This window comes from Hoplias malabaricus, chromosome 3, assembly GCF_029633855.1.
Source record: "Hoplias malabaricus isolate fHopMal1 chromosome 3, fHopMal1.hap1, whole genome shotgun sequence".
NCBI classification, from domain to species: domain Eukaryota; kingdom Metazoa; phylum Chordata; class Actinopteri; order Characiformes; family Erythrinidae; genus Hoplias; species Hoplias malabaricus.
In genome coordinates, this window is record NC_089802.1 from 40,265,711 (window position 1) to 40,281,827 (window position 16,117).

General features: G+C 45.4%; 1 protein-coding gene across 1 annotated transcript in view; it reads right to left on the bottom strand.

Moving 5' to 3' along the window:
- Positions 1–16,117, bottom strand: part of LOC136691343 (contactin-4) — a 182,433-nt gene that overhangs the window by 51,954 nt on the left and 114,362 nt on the right. The window contains exons 6-10 of the mRNA XM_066663872.1: positions 11,482–11,685; positions 3,844–3,946; positions 2,001–2,185; positions 1,073–1,215; positions 480–609 (exon numbers count right to left, since the gene is read on the bottom strand). Coding sequence (XP_066519969.1) covers positions 480–609; positions 1,073–1,215; positions 2,001–2,185; positions 3,844–3,946; positions 11,482–11,685 — 765 coding nt within the window. The remainder of the gene's footprint in view (positions 1–479; positions 610–1,072; positions 1,216–2,000; positions 2,186–3,843; positions 3,947–11,481; positions 11,686–16,117) is intronic.

The following is a 16,117-nucleotide window of genomic DNA, read 5'->3' on the forward strand; positions in this document are numbered from 1 at the left end:
AGAGAGAGAAAGAAAGGACAAGAAAATGAAGGAGGGGTGAGAGGTCAGCAGTTAGTTATGAGATTTAATACATATTTCAACTTTAATAAAACATAATCAAACACAAATGTAGTGATCCTGTGTTTACATCACTAATACCACTAATACGTCACTAAGCTCAGAAAAAAAAGTGAATTACACGAGGAGGTTGTGGAGAAAATGTGGGGTAAAATAATTATTTAGTGTTGAACTAAACTAAAGTGAATAAATAAATACATAAATACATAGAAATTTCAAGATTCATTGCATTAATTATAATCAACAGCACAGGCAGATTCACTGATTGATTGATTGATTGATTGATTGATTGATTGATTGATTAACACATTTCACTGATACCTGTGTTTATATTTCTCACACTCTGGGTTTATGAGCCAAAAGCCAGAAATAAGCCAGACATGTCCGACTCCCACCCCTTAAACCAACACTGAGTCCCTTACCGACGACTTTGAGCTCAGCGCTGGCGTAAATGACCCCGTGCTCATTCTTTGCCAAACACTGATACATCCCAGAATCCTCCAGGGTGACTTTAGAGATCTTCAACTTTCCACCGCTGACGTAGATCCTGTCCTGGGGACAAAATGACAACAGTGACACATGAAGATCCACCCCTTCTTTCTGAAGAGATTCCAACCTTGAATCACTGGGGAGCTCAACACGCTAGAAGGAGAATACTAAATCAGCAGCGGTTCTCAAATGATGACTGTCCTGAATGGTCTGTACCCTCAGACTTTTTAACCCTGTATTTATTTATATATCAAATATTCATTGGCACTCTACACGCTTGTAGGATAATATCAATGTGAGCCACGGGTAGTTAGTAAACTCTCTACAGGACAATCAGATTATCTGATTCACGGCGGTCAACTGACACGTTGTTGACAGTCTGTAGAAGGTTTGTAACCAGTGGATTTTCCAAATGAAGTGTTACCGAGTGTTGTAAATGCAAGGAAATATACAATAAAATCACAGCCGATAAAAAGCCCTCTCTATGTGCAACAGTTCTCACAACTGAGATCCACAAGGGACTCACCTGGGACACCAAGGCCTGTCCATTCTTAAGCCATCTGTACACAGGCTGAGGTTTACCATTAGCTCTGCACTCCCAGTGGAGATCGTCCTCGATGGCCATATAGGCATCTCTCAGAGTCTGCGCCCAGTGAAGGTGCTCCACGTCTGTCAGAGCCACACAGAGAACAGATATAAACATGCAGCAGTGTCTTACCAAAATGCCTTCAACACAGGAACAAGCAGTTAATCTAGCTTTATACAACCCCAATGAATACTCTGTATGAACCAAAGCCAACTTTTCAATTTGTATTTGACATCAATTCAAGGTTTCACTCCTCTTCACATCAGCTCCTGGCCTGCATTTCATTTTTATAATGCACTGCAGAGCCTGAATTCAGCGAATAAGAGCTAAAACCTGCATAAAGCAGAGCCTCTCTCCTCATTAACAGTGCATGGTGAACGTGCCTGTTCACTGGAGAGGGCTTTAGCCTTTTATAAACCACCAAACAGCTAGGTTAATTGGTACACATTAATTCCAGATAATCCTGTCTTTATTGTGCCCTTTCTTGGTGGGAGCAAAATTGTATTTTATTTTTCCTTTTTTCGTCGCCGCCGACCTGACGACTCAGCTGTTTTAATTAGTCCAGCTCGGCTGACTGACAACAAGACGTGTTCGTCCACAGGTTATTCATTATTCAGCGGCAGTTACCATGCCCCGTCCGCTTCCCTGCCACGCAATTAAAATTTCCCCCATTGATTTCCCTGCTGTAAAGGTAACAAACCAACAGAGTGCCATATTCAATAGATGAGATTAAGAAATATGTTGCACGCAAGTGACTTGTAATGAATCCACAGCATTCAGAAGCACACGCGTAAAATGAACACATCCACTTTGCCACCCTCATTACTCCAATTCCAGGCGTACAGAACCGATTCTAAGCCACACTCACCATCAAATACGAGGTTTCCTTTAGCGACGCTGCGGCCTCTGGAGTTTTCCGCCACGCACTCGTAAATGCCAGCATCCTCTGGCCGGAAATACGGGATCTCCAGCACGCCGTTGGAGTGATTGATTTTCATTTTTCCAGGAAACGAGCTTCCGTCCGCTCTCCTCCAGGAGATAGAAGGTACTGGACTGACGGAACACATACAGACGTTCACGTTAACACGAGGGTCAATACCAAACACCTGTCATTCTCTGACTTAAGGCCAATTTAGGCTTCTGCCTCAAATCTGCTCTCTTAAAAATTAAGATGCTTCAAGAATGTGAGTGTGAAGAACCTTTTAAAGGTTTTAAAAACTTCACTTGATGGTTCTTCGCCAAATTAAAACAATTACTTAAAGTGGTTCTTCTATGGCATCGCTCAAAGAACCCTTTGTAGCCCCATTATTTTTGAGAGTGTACCTCATAAGCAACATATAGGTCCCACATAGCTGCATAACTTACAGCCTGATCTACACCGTACCCTGCCACGCACCGCTCCAGAAACGTAACTACACAATGCGCTGATGCAGCCTCCAATGACTGTGGCAGATGAACTTGGATCAAGTTGAGGAGAGATAACTCAGGAAGTCCTGAAAAACAAACTCCTGTTTCCCACACTACAGGGACTGCAGACAGCAGCAAATTCACAGTGAGAGATTTCCTCAGACATCGGTTTGGATGTTACAGAACAAATGAAGATGTGAAAGAACTTGAGGGACAAATAGGGATACCTCTGGTGGGAAAAAAGCCAAAAAAAAAAAAAACTCACTGAAGAGTGGGGACCCTGGTGAGAAAATGTGCTAGCATTGGATTTGTCTCTTTTTTCTTGGCACCGAATGGAAAATACACACTGTTCCAATTGAGCTGTAATCCCTTCATAGTGCACTTCACAGATTATACAACTAATATTTCTACACATTGACAGTGCACTAAATGTTAGAAAGGGAGGGCTGAAGCTTAAAAACCAGGATAAATGTTTTAATTTCATAACATATATTGCACTTTTTGAATAAAGACACTGCTATTTTATGACCTACACCATGCACTACATAGAGTGTAGGAAGATATCTGAGATTCAGCCCTAGTGTGTCCATGGACACCTGCTCAGGCCAAGGAAGGCCAACTAGAGAAGAAAACAATATTTTAAATGTCTAAAATCACTCTGGAGCAGCTACATATAAGCTGAAGGTGACTATGCCCAATGCCAATATTGTGGAGCCATGGAACTCTGTAGAGAGATGGAACAACTTTCAATACATCAGGGATAAGTTGGGATCTAAGACTAATCATCCATCATCCATATCCGATTTCACTAATGCACTGTGCAATCAAATTCTTACAGCAATAGTTTCCCCATCTCAAGTAACGCCTTTCCAGATTTTCACAACTATATAACCAGCCCACCCTCCTGCAGTAGGTCTCTTAAACGGCAGCTTTGAAATATGCCTTCACATTTTGACCTACCTGGTAAATTTGCAGACTCTTAAAAACCACCTGCCAACTAAACCCACAGCTACTGAATGCCTGACAGGCCTCCTGCTGCATTTAAGTCCCCTGACACTTTACCTGTAGACAACTGGAGGTCTCCACCCCTGCACCCCACCTTCTGAAACACAAGCTTCAGCTGTTTGCTCAGTGATGAATGCCCCCTTCTCACTTACTAGTCGTGATAATTCATTTCCCTAAGATTAAAGCAGTCTGGGACGTTTCCTCTAAAGCAAAGCACAGAGATCTACTGTGTGCCGTGTGCAGGACCCTCACCAGTTACACAGCTCTCAGGAGGGGAGGAGTCAGTATGCTAGACCTACTTTCCTAAAGCGAAGCACTCCAGCCTGACGGACGATCCTTTGGCCACATGCTGCATCTCCTCGAACTGGACCTCGATCTTCGGCTCGTATTCTCCCATCACGGCTGCGAGGGGACAGAAAACAGAAAAAGTATTTTAAATCAACCCCAGTGCTGATGATAATGAAAGACCCGTTATAGCAACAGTAGGAAACTGAGACTCTGCTCTTTCCAATGAGGAAGGGTTTAGAGTCCAGGTTTGTGTTACATTTGGTGCCAACAGGAATCCACCAATTTACCGACACCTGTGAGGTGCCCTTATCTAGAGCAACTTCATAGGGGTACGGGTTTTAAAGTGTTGTGTGTAGAATTTAATTGTAATTAATACTTTAAACATTATCCTGCTCTTTTGTCTTTTTTCTAGTTACTGCTGTGTAGTATTAAAAATGGCAATTTTAAATTAATTCAAAAAAGATGTGAATTTTGTGTGAATTACAGTTATTCATTACAAAAAAAACACTTTAAAACCTATTTGTACACATAGTACAATTCTAGCTTGTGACATATTTAGGGCTATGTAGTGTTTGGAGTCTTGCCTAAGGACATTAAAAGCTGTTAAACACTGAACTCAATGTTAGAATTATGCAGTGCAAAATAAATTCTACAGTACATACCATATGCTGTGTATTTGATTTTTAATGTTTTTTTCATTTTATGCCTGAAAAAAAAAAAAAGAAAAAAAAACAAGCAGGCAGATTCACCCTTTCATAGAAGAGCTGAACCTTTATAAACAGAGCTTTTATTCATGCCATCATCCCAAATATAGACATCACACACATTCTGTTTCACTGTTGGCACTGTTGGCTCAGATACGGCTGTAGTGTGATTAGCCCAGATCCAGTCCACAACACACCTGAAATCTGGCCCATATAAAGTAGAGCTGTGGCTGAGTTGAGGCAGTCAGACTCATCCTTAGCCAACATCATCATTCAAGGCCAAATGTGGGCCATAAGAAAACTACAGATGTGCCACAGATGGGCCAAACACTCTGAGCTATCCGGGATATCGGAGACTGAATGTGAATCATTGTAAGTGGTATCCACTATCCTTTGGACATGATGGAGATCTGTGTATTCGGTTGCGTGCTGGGGTCTTTGTTCAGTTTTTTTCTGAGCACCTGACACCTTCATACCTCCTGCTTCAGGTGAACTCCCTTCACAGATGTTGTGCAGGTCCATATCTGTTCTCTGTACAGTACAGTGTTCCTTACACATGCTACAGAGTGTAAACTACACAGTATAAACATCCTTTAAAGAGTTCACTCAGGTTCCTGGTTAGGAAGCATACACGATTAAACTTTACCCCAGCCTCAGACAGAGTGTCTCTGCTCATATTTTCACACTCCACAGAAAATTACAGGCTTTGCTTGATTCAGCACATTACTGTCTGTAAATGTAGACATTTGTGCCAGTGCAGAAAAGTGCAGGATATTACTTCTCAGCACAACTAGAGATAAGCTAATATATCTGGTAAACAAGGCGGTGAAGAGACGTGTGTGTAAATACAGACTCTTTAGAAGGGTTCAGACCAATGCTGTATGCTGCATTCACAATTCTTTTCTAAGTGCATTCCTAAGGTCTTAAACTGCATAGACAATTCTTATGCAATAAAAGTATAATCCTGAATAATTCCCCTTAAGCAGTGACAAATACAGGCACAGAAATATTGCAGCAATAAAACAGGGATGTACAAAGTCAGGTTCCATCATGAATAATAAAATTAATTATACAACATTAAATAAATAATAATAACACTTCATGCTGATGAAGGTCACATGCTGATCAGTGGAGTCACAGTGTGAAACTGTCCAAAAGTGAGAGTGACTGGGTGAGTGTGTGAGATGGTTGACAGGTGTGAGTGACTGGGTGAGTGTGTGAGATGGTTGACAGGTGTAATTGACTAGGTGAGTGTGTGAGATGGTTGACAGGTGTGAGTAACTGGGTGAGTGTGTGAGATGGTTGACAGGTGTGAGTAACTGGGTGAGTGTGTGAGATGGTTGACAGGTGTAGTGACTGGGTGAGTGTGTGAGATGGTTGACAGATGTGAGTGACTGGGTGAGTGTGTGAGATGGTTGACAGGTGTGAGTAACTGGGTGAGTGTGTGAGATGGTTGACAGGTGTAGTGACTGGGTGAGTGTGTGAGATGGTTGACAGCTGTGAGTGACTGGGTGAGTGTGTGAGATGGTTGACAGGTGTAGTGACTGGGTGAGTGTGTGAGATGGTTGACAGGTGTGGTGACTGGGTGAGTGTGTGAGATGGTTGACATGTGTGAGTGACTGGGTGAGTGTGTGAGATGGTTGACAGGTGTGAGTGACTGGGTGAGTGTGTGAGATGGTTGACAGGTGTGAGTGACTGGGTGAGTGTGTGAGATGGTTGACAGGTGTGAGTGACTGGGTGAGTGTGTGAGATGGTTGACAGGTGTGAATGACTGGGTGAGTGTGTGAGATGGTTGACAGGTGTGAGTGACTGGGTGAGTGTGTGAGATGGTTGACAGGTGTAGTGACTGGGTGAGTGTGTGAGATGGTTGACAGCTGTGAGTGACTGGGTGAGTGTGTGAGATGGTTGACAGGTGTAGTGACTGGGTGAGTGTGTGAGATGGTTGACAGGTGTGGTGACTGGGTGAGTGTGTGAGATGGTTGACATGTGTGGTGACTGGGTGAGTGTGTGAGATGGTTGACAGGTGTGAGTGACTGGGTGAGTGTGTGAGATGGTTGACAGGTGTAGTGACTGGGTGAGTGTGTGAGATGGTTGACAGGTGTAGTGACTGGGTGAGTGTGTGAGATGGTTGACAGGTGTGGTGACTGGGTGAGTGTGTGAGATGGTTGACATGTGTGAGTGACTGGGTGAGTGTGTGAGATGGTTGACAGGTGTGAGTGACTGGGTGAGTGTGTGAGATGGTTGACAGGTGTGAGTGACTGGGTGAGTGTGTGAGATGGTTGACAGGTGTGAGTGACTGGGTGAGTGTGTGAGATGGTTGACAGGTGTGAATGACTGGGTGAGTGTGTGAGATGGTTGACAGGTGTGAGTGACTGGGTGAGTTTGTGAGATGGTTGACAGGTGTAGTGACTGGGTGAGTGTGTGAGATGGTTGACAGCTGTGAGTGACTGGGTGAGTGTGTGAGATGGTTGACAGGTGTAGTGACTGGGTGAGTGTGTGAGATGGTTGACAGGTGTGGTGACTGGGTGAGTGTGTGAGATGGTTGACATGTGTAGTGACTGGGTGAGTGTGTGAGATGGTTGACAGGTGTGAGTGACTGGGTGAGTGTGTGAGATGGTTGACAGGTGTAGTGACTGGGTGAGTGTGTGAGATGGTTGACAGGTGTAGTGACTGGGTGAGTGTGTGAGATGGTTGACAGGTGTGAGTGACTGGGTGAGTGTGTGAGATGGTTGACATGTGAGTGACTGGGTGAGTGTGTGAGATGGTTGACAGGTGTGAGTGACTGGGTGAGTGTGTGAGATGGTTGACAGGTGTGAGTGACTGGGTGAGTGTGTGAGATGGTTGACAGGTGTGAGTGACTGGGTGAGTGTGTGAGATGGTTGACAGGTGTGAATGACTGGGTGAGTGTGTGAGATGGTTGACAGGTGTGAGTGACTGGGTGAGTGTGTGAGATGGTTGACAGGTGTGAATGACTGGGTGAGTGTGTGAGATGGTTGACAGGTGTGAGTGACTGGGTGAGTGTGTGAGATGGTTGACAGGTGTAGTGACTGGGTGAGTGTGTGAGATGGTTGACAGCTGTGAGTGACTGGGTGAGTGTGTGAGATGGTTGACAGGTGTAGTGACTGGGTGAGTGTGTGAGATGGTTGACAGGTGTGGTGACTGGGTGAGTGTGTGAGATGGTTGACAGGTGTAGTGACTGGGTGAGTGTGTGAGATGGTTGACAGCTGTGAGTGACTGGGTGAGTGTGTGAGATGGTTGACATGTGTAGTGACTGGGTGAGTGTGTGAGATGGTTGACAGGTGTGAGTGACTGGGTGAGTGTGTGAGATGGTTGACAGGTGTGAGTGACTGGGTGAGTGTGTGAGATGGTTGACAGGTGTGAGTGACTGGGTGAGTGTGTGAGATGGTTGACAAGTGTGAGTGACTGGGTGAGTGTGTGAGATGGTTGACAGGTGTGAATGACTGGGTGAGTGTGTGAGATGGTTGACAGGTGTGAGTGACTGGGTGAGTGTGTGAGATGGTTGACAGGTGTGAGTGACTGGGTGAGTGTGTGAGATGGTTGACAGATGTGAATGACTGGGTGAGTGTGTGAGATGGTTGACAGGTGTGAGTGACTGGGTGAGTGTGTGAGATGGTTGACAGGTGTGAGTGACTGGGTGAGTGTGTGAGATGGTTGACAGGTGTGAATGACTGGGTGAGTGTGTGAGATGGTTGACAGGTGTGAGTGACTGGGTGAGTGTGTGAGATGGTTGACAGGTGTGAGTGACTGGGTGAGTGTGTGAGATGGTTGACAGGTGTAGTGACTGGGTGAATGTGTGAGATGGTTGACAGGTGTGAGTGACTGGGTGAGTGTGTGAGATGGGTAAGTGTGTGAGTGACTGGGTGAGTGTGTGAGATGGTTGACAGGTGTGAATGACTGGGTGAGTGTGTGAGATGGTTGACAGGTGTGAGTGACTGGGTGAGTGTGTGAGATGGTTGACAGGTGTAGTGACTGGGTGAGTGTGTGAGATGGTTGACAGGTGTAGTGACTGGGTGAGTGTGTGAGATGGTTCACAGGTGTGAGTGACTGGGTGAGTGTGTGAGATGGTTGACAGGTGTGAGTAACTGGGTGAGTGTGTGAGATGGTTGACAGGTGTAGTGACTGGGTGAGTGTGTGAGATGGTTGACAGCTGTGAGTGACTGGGTGAGTGTGTGAGATGGTTGACAGGTGTGAGTGACTGGGTGAGTGTGTGAGATGGTTGAGAGGTGTAGTGACTGGGTGAGCGTGTGAGATGGTTGACAGGTGTAGTGACTGGGTGAGTGTGTGAGATGGTTTACAGGTGTGAGTGACTGGGTGAGTGTGTGAGATGGTTGACAGGTGTAGTGACTGGGTGAGTGTGTGAGATGGTTTACAAGTGTGAGTGACTGGGTGAGTGTGTGAGATGGTTGACAGGTGTGAGTGACTGGGTGAGTGTGTGAGATGGTTGACAGGTGTGAGTGACTGGGTGAGTGTGTGAGATGGTTGACAGGTGTAGTGACTGGGTGAGTGTGTGAGATGGTTGACAGGTGTAGTGACTGGGTGAGTGTGTGAGATGGTTGACAGGTGTAGTGACTGGGTGAGTGTGTGAGATGGTTGACAGGTGTGAGTGACTGGGTGAGTGTGTGAGATGGTTGACAGGTGTAGTGACTGGGTGAGTGTGTGAGGTGGTTTACAGGTGTGAGTGACTGGGTGAGTGTGTGAGATGGTTGACAGGTGTGAGTGACTGGGTGAGTGTGTGAGATGGTTTACAGGTGTGACTGACTGGGTGAGTGTGTGAGATGGTTGACAGGTGTGAATGACTGGGTGAGTGTGTGAGATGGTTGACAGGTGTGAGTGACTGGGTGAGTGTGTGAATGTCTGAAATCGTCCAGAGGCATGTGTGAGTGAAATGGTCCATGGATGTGACTGAGTGAGCATGTGAATGGGTGAGTGTGTGCAAGGGTCAATAAGTATTAGCAATGAGTGACTGAGTGACTGGGTGACTAGGAGGAATTTTCCAGAGATGTGAGTGTGTGAGTGACTGGGTGAATTTGTGAAATGGTCCAATAGTGTGAGTGACTGAGTGAATGTGTGTTGTCCTGTGGTGCTTGTGTCCAATGATCCTTTTTACATGCTGTTTATTCTTATCGATAATTATACCTTCTTGGCTGGCATTAAATATAATGTATGACAATAAATATCCTGTAACTATGAAGTATCCTATAAATAAATATCCTATAATTTATAAGCTATTGTAAGTACAGGACGTTACTTATTTCAGTGTTTCACATTAGTCAAGTTAAGATACATATATATTGAAAAAGACGTCACTTAGAGGGCAACATTTGGCTCTACAATGTGAATAAATCTTTTAGTGTTAGAAGGGCATTCACAGATGGGCAATGTGCCTATACAATGGACTTTAAACCACCCCGAAAATATGAGAGGACCTGGCTTTTACCTATTACACTGACAACGGTGCTTCTTACGTTGGCTTGATGACACACAGTCCAATTATGTCAGAGGCCAACTTGCCAGAGCACACTACACATTTTCACATGTACCAGATTTTATCTAATGAGGCCCAGCCCACAGGTCACCAGCGTTTCTGGACATGACGGAGTTATGGTTCCTCTGTATATAATGCAGCCGTGATGTGCGGATTACTGTTCTTAAACTGATGCATACTGTGAGTGTCTCAAACCTAGGATTTCTGGAAACTTTTAGTTTGTTTGTTTTTCTGTTTAATGCTCAAACATTGCTTCATTACCAGCTTGTGATGTTATGTCTAAACATTTCGTAACATTCCTTCATATCCTTGGTCCTTTGGCAGTGCTGCAGACATTAAAGTCATGGCTAGCGTCTGTATATGAGAAACTATGAAGTGAATACAGTCAAACATAAAATATCTTTAGTGTTTTTAATTAAGGCGGATTTACTTTGCATTCTGTGCTTTCTGTTTGAGTTTCAAATTTAAGGTGGAGGAATTGTCTTTACTTCAGTGATTAAATATAACATTTGGAGCCACAAGGTTTTATTACAACAGCAGCAACTGCTATATATTCTGTGTGTGTGTGTGTGTGTGTGTGTGTGTGTGTGCACAGAGAGAGAGAGAGAGAGAGAGAGAGAGAGAGAGAGAGAGAGAGAGATACATATCAGTGTGTGTATGTGTGAGAGAGAGGGAGGACGGTTGTGTCCCACCAGGACGTACAAATGCTAAACAGCAGCAGTTTCTCAGTGAGCCATGAAGACACACACACACACACACACACACACACTCTCTCTCTCTCTCTCTCTCTCTCTCTCTCTCTCTCTCTCTCTCTCTCTCTCTCTCTCTCTCTCTCACACACACACACACACATACACAGACACACACAGACACACACAGACACACATGGCTTAGAGGCTGCAAACAGAAACCGTGGCTGGGAGCGAAGGCAAAACAAACACGGTCACGCTCAGGCCCTGATTCATGTGTTTCAGGAGATTGTGTGTGCAGCTCAGTGCTCAGAATAAAGCAGTGTGTCTTGGTGAGGATGTGGAAAGTATTAAGTCCTACTGCACCATCTCCATCAGCTATAGCCTCTGTGTCATTTTTAGCTCCAGGTAAAGGAGCAATCGGTCATTTTTACCAGCACAAAATAGGGAAAAACTCTTAACAAAGTGATTATGCATTACTTTTTAAATAGTTTTCTATAAAGCACCACTGACCTGAGATGAAGAGTCAAACTGCATTGTAGACCCCAAATGAACCTGCTTATGCTCCATAGAGCGGGTCCCCCACAAAGGGGCAGCCATGTTTAAAACAGGGCTAATGTGGGATGTCTGAGACATCCCGGTCACTAGGTGTCAGTATAAATGAAGGCAGGCTACTGTTCTTATTGAGTTTTATGGTACTGCTCATTATGATAATGCTGTGCTCATAGATGCCTCTCTTATAAAACTTACCGTCCCTGCGCAGGACCACCGGAGTGGGGGAGCTGAAGATGGTGGCATTGGTCATCATGTTCTTCACCACACAGGTGTAGTTCCCCACATCGGACGCCTCCACCTTGGCGATGTAGAGGTTCCCCGTCCTCTGAGACACAAAGCGCCGGTTGTCTCGTATCAGGACACTGGGGCGTCCGTTATAGATCCATGAGTATCTGATCTCTGAAGGGGAAAAAAAGACACATATTAATTTATGAACACCTGTGGTTAGATGGTAGAGTAACAGTGGTGTCACACAGGTGAAATTCCACCCGCACTAATGAAGATCCGAGAGATAATGAGATGGTCAAACACACTCCTAATTACAGATGGACTTCTCCTGATGTGATTTAATTAGGTGTAGGTCGCGGGGGTCAGGTGCGATGTGGTCGAACTTAGCCTCATTTCTTTAGATGGCATTTCAGTCCAAATTTTTCATACTTTGCACCACAGTCAGAACAAAACAGCTCCCAAAACAGCTTTACAGGAGACTGGGTTATTACCACAAGAGGAACTCAAACACAAACAGATGGAGATGGCGTAATCGCTCAGAATCTTCGTTTTTCTTTTTTATGTATTATCACAATTATTTACGCAATGTCACCTCATATAAACATAAGACAACTTACAACATCTCATCTGTTAGGAAACAGATGTTACACTGACACCTAGTTATCTGGATGTTTAAAAAGTCCTGTGCTAATCTTAAAGAGGGCATTAATGTGTGGATCTAGAGTCCACCAACCCACACACGGTGAAACAAGACCCACCCAGTCAGTTTTCTGTGTGCTGCCCAAGTCAGAAAACACAGGATAAAACGAGCCGTTCTTATTCTGCTCCGCTTCTGACGTCAAGTGCAGAGACTTTAGAATTGCCCCGCCCCCTCGTCTGAGTCTGTCCAATCACAGCGCATTTGGAGAGCGCAGACACGAGGTTAATCACAGCAAAACAGACACAACGAGCACGGAGAAATAAGAGCACTGAATAAAAACTGAGAAAACGGAGAAGAAAGAGAACAGAGTGAAAACAGCTAAAAACCAGAGCTTCTGCTCCTCGCTCCTCACTGCTGTGCGCTCGGGGTCGGGGTGAACAGCGAGCGGCTCATTATCATTTAAAGGAAAAGGTGCTGAAACTGGCCGCTCTGAACCGGGCTGTTTACACAGGGGGAGAACACTGCTGTGGGGATTGATCCTTGTGGGGTCTTGACCAAAGCAGGTCACAGATGTTCCATTAAATGTGGAAACATGCACTCTGTAGAAAAATATGCACATATCATAAATTATGACTTATAATTACTTAAACATAGGGGCTGCTGCTTTGTGGTTGTAAAAATGACTGATTGCTACTTTAACAGAAACTGAATACATTTCAGCAGTCACTCTGAGAGGAGCAGGAGTTAAGACCTAGCAAACCTATACAGATAAAAACACTTAAGGCAGCGTACACACACACACACACACACACACACACACACACACACATGCAACACGAGACGTGGGCTGGGGGAACAACATAACATGATTTCTCATTTAACAAGATAACATTAGCCTGAAGTGAAGTGTAACCAATAGCTACCTACTGGACAACTCACACTTTTGGCTTAAGTTATACGATTAATCAAACCCTGCTTCACAGCCAACCCCCTTAGAGACACGAGGGAGAATAACAAGAGGAAAGGAACAAGAACACAAGGGGAAGGCAGGGCAGAACATTTCTACACCAATGTCTTCACTGAAAGAGTCCTGCTTTATACATCTGATATATCAGTCATCAGTAATAAAGCTCAAGTCTGTGTTTTATGAAAATAATACCAACTGAGACTGATACAGTGGGCCCTAGCTCTTTATCAGTGGTCAGTTTCCTGACCATAGAGCTGCTCTTGGCTGGAGATTGTTGTTGGTGATTTAGCTTGGATTGAAAACAGCAAGAAACCAATATTATCACAAAATATCAAGTGGAAAATGTCTGATTAGGAAGAAATACATTTATTTTTCAAATCAAGATAATCAAGAAAAGCACACGGCAAGAAGATCCACATCTAGATTAAACAAATGAGCTCCCAATATTCCCAGAATGACGGACTGGCCACCCCAGAGCCCACATTTTCACCATCACTGGGTTTATGGATCTCGCTGAAGAACAGAACAGAGCAATCTGTTCTGGAAATCTGTAACAAACTGTAACAAAGGGATTCAAAACATACTGCTCTCTCTAAACAGACAACATTTTACATCATAATCAGAGCACTCCCACATGTCTGTGCTGTTAGACACTATCACACACTCCTACTGTGATCCTTATTACAATGTAACCTCAAGGGAGCATGGAACTTATATTTTGAAGACTGCTGAAAGTCTTTTGTTGTTTTCTCCCACAGACTGTTTTAGAGAAAAGTTTAGCTCTGAGAATTTTAGTTCTCTGAAGATGACAGGTGGTGTCATTCCTCTCTAAGTATAGTCGCAAAATCTCTCTTCTTAAGGTGGATGTGGAAACTGCATGTAGAAGACTAGATGTAGAGGAAGTATGTGGAGGCTAAATGTGGAGGCTGGTTGTGGAGGCTGGTTGTGGAGGCTGGGTGCGGAGGCTGGGTGCGGAGGCTGGGTGCGGAGGCTGACTGCAGAAGCTCGATGTGAAGGTTGGGTACGGAGGCTAGGTGCAGAAGCTGGGTGCGGAGGCTGAGTGCGGAGGCTCGGTGCGGAGGCTGAGTGCGGAGGCTCGGTGCGGAGGCTGAGTGCGGAGGCTGAGTGCGGAGGCTCAGTGTGGAGACTGGGTGCGGAGGCTGAGTGCGGAGGCTGAGTGCAGAGGCTGGGTGCGGAGGCTGAGTGCGGAGGCTGAGTGCGGAGGCTGAGTGCGGAGGCTCAGTGTGGAGACTGGGTGCGGAGGCTGAGTGCGGAGGCTCGATGTGGAGGTTGGGTACGGAGGCTAGGTGCAGAGGCTGGGTGCGGAGGCTGAGTGCGGAGGCTGAGTGCGGAGGCTCGGTGCGGAGGCTGAGTGCGGAGGCTCGGTGCGGAGGCTGGGTGCGGAGGCTGAGTGCAGAGGCTGGGTGCAGAGGCTGAGTGCAGAGGCTGGGTGCGGAGGCTGAGTGCGGAGGCTGAGTGCGGAGGCTGAGTGCGGAGGCTGAGTGCGGAGGCTCGGTGCGGAGGCTGGGTGCGGAGGCTGAGTGCAGAGGCTGAGTGCAGAGGCTCGATGTGGAGGTTGGGTACGGAGGCTAGGTGCAGAGGCTGGGTGCGGAGGCTGAGTGTGGAAGCTGCTCTAATACACAGCTGATATATGTTGAACCTCACTTCATGATGGAAGATGTGACACTTTATTAACTGAAGTAAAAGTCTCACTTCTGGCAAAATGAGTGTTAAGAATTCAATCAGCCTCATCTTGTGCCTCGTTCTGATCCTCGTCTGCGAAAGCGGTCTGATGCTCGGGTGTTGCCTCAGAGATGGGTCTCAGTGGTCCCTTTGGTCCCGACAGCTTTTTTGTCTCTTCATTTCTTAATGAGACAAAGGAGAAGAGCACAGAGCAGCTGGATCCACCACCATCAGAGTCGATTTGGGCAGCGTTTATTAAAGGGCCTGGAGGGGCCGGAGAGAAAGAGACAGGGCTTTGATAAGAGCCTGAGTCTCAGATCTGAACACCGCCTCAGAGCCAGACGTCTGTCTTCATGGCTTGACACGAGGACAAGAGAGATCCCATTTGGTCTTGGAACAGGAACGAGTTGCTGAATGAAAGCTTTCATCTTATTGGCTGCTGAACTCCTGAACACGGACACAGAAAGTCTGAACACGTTGTGGAGCTTGTATCTTGGAAAATGCAGTTTTTTTTTGCACAATAATCAACATTTCTCATCATGTGGACACGTTATCACCATTCAGCAGTGCGAAGGTTACATGCCCAGTCACATTGTGCAATGATAATTACAGCAATTTTGTATCAGCATTTAATATTTTTCTATATCCTGCCCTCCAATGGTTACATAGTGCAGTTTCTGCAGTGCTGAGCCCGGAATAGCAACAACAGAGGCTGTATTCTTCTATTACAGCTTAGTGAAGCATAACAATGATTATGAAGCTATAACTGTAATGTAAAACTACTACCACTTATGTGCTAAGTCTAACCATCAAGTGAGCTCCCGTCCATTGGTGGCACTGTTTCATAAATCCACACAAACTGTCTGTTATATTCCTAAAGAAGAATCACAGACACGGTGCTGTAAATTGTTGTGGAATATTGTTACACAGGAGACAATCCCACAGCTCCTGCCCTTCTGGAGATTAGTGTTTGGGTTACAATAATTTAGGTTTAGTAACATACGTTGATCAAAATACCACAAGGATCAAACCCCACAGCAGTGTTCTCCCCATCTAAACAGCCCTGTTCAGAATAACCTGATTCAGTGCCTGTTCCTTTAAATGATAATGAGCCTCTCACTGTTCACCCCAACCCCGAGTGCACAGCAGTGAGAAGTGAGGAGTGAGGAGTTAAGACCAGCCGTTTTCGCTCAGTTCTCTTTCTTCTCCATTCTCATTTTATTTGTTTGTCTGTTCACTCACATTAACACAGGTCCAGTGCTGTGATTGGACAGACTCAGACAAAGGGGTGGGGTGATTCTAAAGTCTCTGCC